This window comes from Procambarus clarkii, chromosome 43 (genome assembly GCF_040958095.1).
Source record: "Procambarus clarkii isolate CNS0578487 chromosome 43, FALCON_Pclarkii_2.0, whole genome shotgun sequence".
NCBI lineage: Eukaryota > Metazoa > Arthropoda > Malacostraca > Decapoda > Cambaridae > Procambarus > Procambarus clarkii.
Window position 1 is genome coordinate 29,808,554 of NC_091192.1, and position 4,702 is coordinate 29,813,255.

Here is a 4,702-nt window from a genome sequence, read left to right on the forward strand (position 1 = left end):
GGGTCACTGTTGCTCGCCCTGTCAGTCAAAGAGTGCCAGGGCCGCGCTGCAGGTGTGGGCGCATGTGTGGAGTGGAAGACCTGATTAATTACACACTAACTTAATTTTTTTGTAATTAAATTCAAACTTTCTCCTTCTTCTTCATGTCAGGTGCCCAACCCACATGTCAGGACAACCCCCCCCCCACCCCCACCCCCCAATCCACATGTTAAGTGAAGTATCTATATAGCACGCCTTCGTACTTAAACAAGTATATCACCATATAAGAAAAAAGTGCGCTCTCACACTACAATATAATTTACATGGTTGTCCCTACAATTACCGCACTTAGAAAGATTGATTTCAACATTTACATACATAAATTCCTATTCTGGGCGGATGTGCAATACAGAATAATGGCATGAGAGAGAGAGAGAGAGAGAGAGAGAGAGAGAGAGAGAGAGAGAGAGAGAGAGAGAGAGAGAGAGAGAGAGAGAGAGAGAGAGAGAGAGAGAGAGAGAGAGAGAGAGACAGAGAGAGAGAGAGACAGAGAGAGATAAAGAGAGAGAGAAAAAAAAACATTAGGAAGAAACAGAAACGAAAATTAAGTTAGACGTCAGTACATTAGATAACCAACGGCTAGGAAGGCGGGGTCCAAGAGCTGAGAGGTGGGTCCTACAGGTTCAAACAGGCCAGTGCCTCAGTCCATAGGTGCCTGCAGGCTAGGGTGTGGTGAAGGAGATATATGGGAGGTATATGGGAGATATATGGGAGATATATGGGAGATATATGGGAGATATATGGGAGGTGAAGAACAATGATCCCGTAGCCTCCGCCCTCGCCTCACACATTAAGTCTCTCTCAGATGGCAGAACTCTCAATCTACAATGAATTCCTCCACTTGAATTTTATGCCGATTTTCTTTCACCACGAAACAAATTCTAGGAACACCTGTGTTACATGAAGAGATCACTCAACTGGGATACATTCAATACATTCGCGTGAATGAATACGGTGTATGAATACAGAGAATGGTAGCCATCAGTGAGTTCAACACAGGTACAGCCTCTTATACAGGTACTTAGCTCTTAGACAGGTACAGACAGGAGACAGGAGCTCTTAGACAGGTACAGACAGGAGACAGGAGCTCTTAGACAGGAGCTCTTAGACAGGTACGGTCACAGTGTGTTTACTCCTCTGAGGACGTCCGTCGACGTGCTCAGGTGGTATACGTCAACATTAGGTGGTTCAACATCGCTTCACGACGTCCAAAGAGACGTTCACCCACTCACTGTTGTTGTTGTTATTAAAGATTCGCTACCCAGAACAAAAAAGTTCCAAGTAGCACGGGCTATGGTGAGCCCGTAGTCACTCGAGGCTGTTGCTACTGGGGTTCCATCACCCAGTGAACTTCTCTGGCATCATGAAGGACAAATCAGATCATCAGAACCGGGCCAATGTTCATCCACACGACCTTTCTCCACCCACTCCCCTGCCAGTCAGGGGGACGGATCAAGAGAACTATGGCTGGCAACTGGACCACACGAGCATGCCGCATATATGTCGCCAGCCCCAACGTCTGGCCCATCTACCACAGCAGAGACGAACAGTCTCAGTTGACAATTGAGGTGTCAATGTTAAGCCCTGAGTAAGCTGCCTGTTTCCTGACTGAATTATCTGCATGTTTAATAACTATAGAGTAAAAGCGGGAAGGTTTTTGCTGTGTGTCCTAACTTCCGACCATTTGGTAAGTTTTCGTGCATCAGAATTATCATTTTCAGCATCATCGATAATTCTAAACTGTCCGACCAATAATGACTGAGTCTACTGGAAGTGCCCAAGCAGATACTCCAGCCTCAAGCAGTGCCCAAGCAGATACTCCAGCCTCAAGCAGTGCCCAAGCAGACACTCCAGCCTCAAGCAGTGCCCAAGCAGACACTCCAGCCTCAAGCAGTGCCCAAGCAGATACTCCAGCCTCAAGCAGTGCCCAAGCAGACACTCCAGCCTCAAGCAGTGCCCAAGCAGACACTCCAGCCTCAAGCAGTGCCCAAGCAGACACTCCAGCCTCAAGCAGTGCCCAAGCAGACACTCCAGCCTCAAGCAGTGCCCAAGCAGACACTCCAGCCTCAAGCAGTGCCCAAGCAGATACTCCAGCCTCAAGCAGTGCCCAAGCAGATACTCCAGCCTCAAGCAGTGCCCAAGCAGACACTCCAGCCTCAAGCAGTGCCCAAGCAGACACCCCGAGCATCAAGCAGACACTAACATGAAGCAGTGCACTGCTGTAGCGTGTTTATCCTGGTAAACAGCAAAATTGGTTAAGACAATTTTTCGCTCGACGTGTCTTGTTAAAAGGTCAGGGTGGACCCCGCGCCCACGCCCACACGCCCACACCCACATTGAGTTTTTCTAAATCGTGGGCGTCTTCTTGTTCTCTCTGAAGTTATCTTTACGGCATGAATCTTAAACAGCCGTGGCTAAGACACGGAGCAGTCATTCACAGGACCCGGTATATGTCTGAATATGTAAAGACATATGCGGTTATTCATAAAGGCTAGATGTCTGGAAGGTATATATGTTAAGACATATGTAGTTATTCCTAAGATCAAGCATGTGTGGAAGGTGAATATGTAAAGACATATGTAGTTATTCCTAAGATCAAGCATGTCTGGAAGGTATATATGTAAAGACATATGTAGTTATTCATAAAGAAAAGCATGTTCGAAAGATGAACATGTCAGACATGCAGTTATTCACAAAGACCAACATGTCTGAAAGGAAGAACATTTCAAGACCTTAGCATAGTTATTCCTAAGATCCAGCGACGTCTGCAAGGTGTATATGTCAGACATGTGCAGTTATTCATAAATTCCGATTATCATATCAGTGCGTGGCCGGCCAGACGGATCGGCCACAGCGCCCTCTGGAAGGGTAGAGGAAACAAACCTTCCCCGCGCGCGGGAATGCATAATCTTGGGCGTGAGCCTCTCTCTCTCTGACAGTAATGATATCCAGGTTTAGGAAGGTACACATCAGAGGGTATTTACAACCCCGCTCTATATCTCATCTGTTCCCCCCTCCTCCTCCTCCTCCTCTCACTACTACGTGGGTGAAAAACAGGAGAATGAGGGGCCGGAACGGGCAGAAATGTAAGTCCTTAACTTCACGGTGCATCCTCGAGATCATTATCGCCATACAGATTCACACTGTGAAGAACTTGATGAACCAAGATTGAGTCTGAGTGGCGGAGGTGGATCATTTTGATCGGAATATATATATATATATATATATATATATATATATATATATATATATATATATATATATATATATATATATATATATATATATATAACTGAAAACTCACACCCCAGAAGTGACTCGAACCCATACTCCCAGAAGCAACGCAACTGGTATGTACAAGACGCCTTAATCCACTTGACCATCACGACCGGACAAAATGAGGTGATAGCCGAGGCTATATGAACCACCCCACCGCCGGCACTCGGATAGTTATCTTGGGCATAGCATTTTACCAAATCACATCATTCTTTGGGGCACACGTGAGGAACACAAATGCGAACAATTTGTGTTCCGACTCAGACTCAATCTTGGTTCATCAAGTTCTTCACAGTGTGAATCTGTATGGCGATAATGATCTCGAGGATGCACCGTGAAGTTAAGGACTTACATTTGTTCGCATTTGTGTTCCTCACGTGTGCCCCAAAGAATGAGGTGATTTGGTAAAATGCTATGCCCAAGATAACTATCCGAGTGCCGGCGGTGGGGTGGTTCATATAGCCTCGGCTATCACCTCATTTTGTCCGGTCGTGATGGTCAAGTGGATTAAGGCGTCTTGTACATACCAGTTGCGTTGCTTCTGGGAGTATGGGTTCGAGTCACTTCTGGGGTGTGAGTTTTCAGTTACATATGTCCTGGGGACCATTCAGGCTTGTTCGCATATATATATATATATATATATATATATAACTGAAAACTCACACCCCAGAAGTGACTCGAACCCATACTCCCAGAAGCAACGCAACTGGTATGTACAAGACGCCTTAATCCACTTGACCATCACGACCGGACATAATGAGGTGATAGCCGAGGCTATATGAACCACCCCACCGCCGGCACTCGGATAGTTATCTTGGGCATAGCATTTTACCAAATCACCTCATTCTTTGGGGCACACGTGAGGAACACAAATGCGAACAAGCCTGAATGGTCCCCAGGACATATGCAACTGAAAACTCACACCCCAGAAGTGACTCGAACCCATACTCCCAGAAGCAACGCAACTGGTATGTACAAGACGCCTTAATCCACTTGACCATCACGACCGGACATAATGAGGTGATAGCCGAGGCTATATGAACCACCCCACCGCCGGCACTCGGATAGTTATCTTGGGCATAGCATTTTACCAAATCACCTCATTCTTTGGGGCACACGTGAGGAACACAAATGCGAACAAGCCTGAATGGTCCCCAGGACATATGCAACTGAAAACTCACACCCCAGAAGTGACTCGAACCCATACTCCCAGAAGCAACGCAACTGGTATGTACAAGACGCCTTAATCCACTTGACCATCACGACCGGACATAATGAGGTGATAGCCGAGGCTATATGAACCACCCCACCGCCGGCACTCGGATAGTTATCTTGGGCATAGCATTTTACCAAATCACCTCATTCTTTGGGGCACACGTGAGGAACA

General features: G+C 46.6%; 1 protein-coding gene across 1 annotated transcript; it reads left to right on the top strand.

Annotated features, from left to right (window-relative positions):
- The first annotated feature begins 1,793 nt into the window (after positions 1 to 1,793).
- On the top strand, positions 1,794 to 2,246 carry LOC123755660 (chloride intracellular channel protein 6-like). The gene has a single exon (XM_045738386.2). It carries the CDS (start codon positions 1,794 to 1,796, stop codon positions 2,244 to 2,246), a length of 453 nt encoding a protein of 150 aa, XP_045594342.2.
- Positions 2,247 to 4,702: the final 2,456 nt, after the last annotated feature.

Coding starts and splice junctions, on each gene's coding strand:
- LOC123755660 (XM_045738386.2), top strand. CDS start 1,794: ATGACTGAGTCTACTGGAAGTGCCCAAGCAGATACTCCAGCCTCAAGC.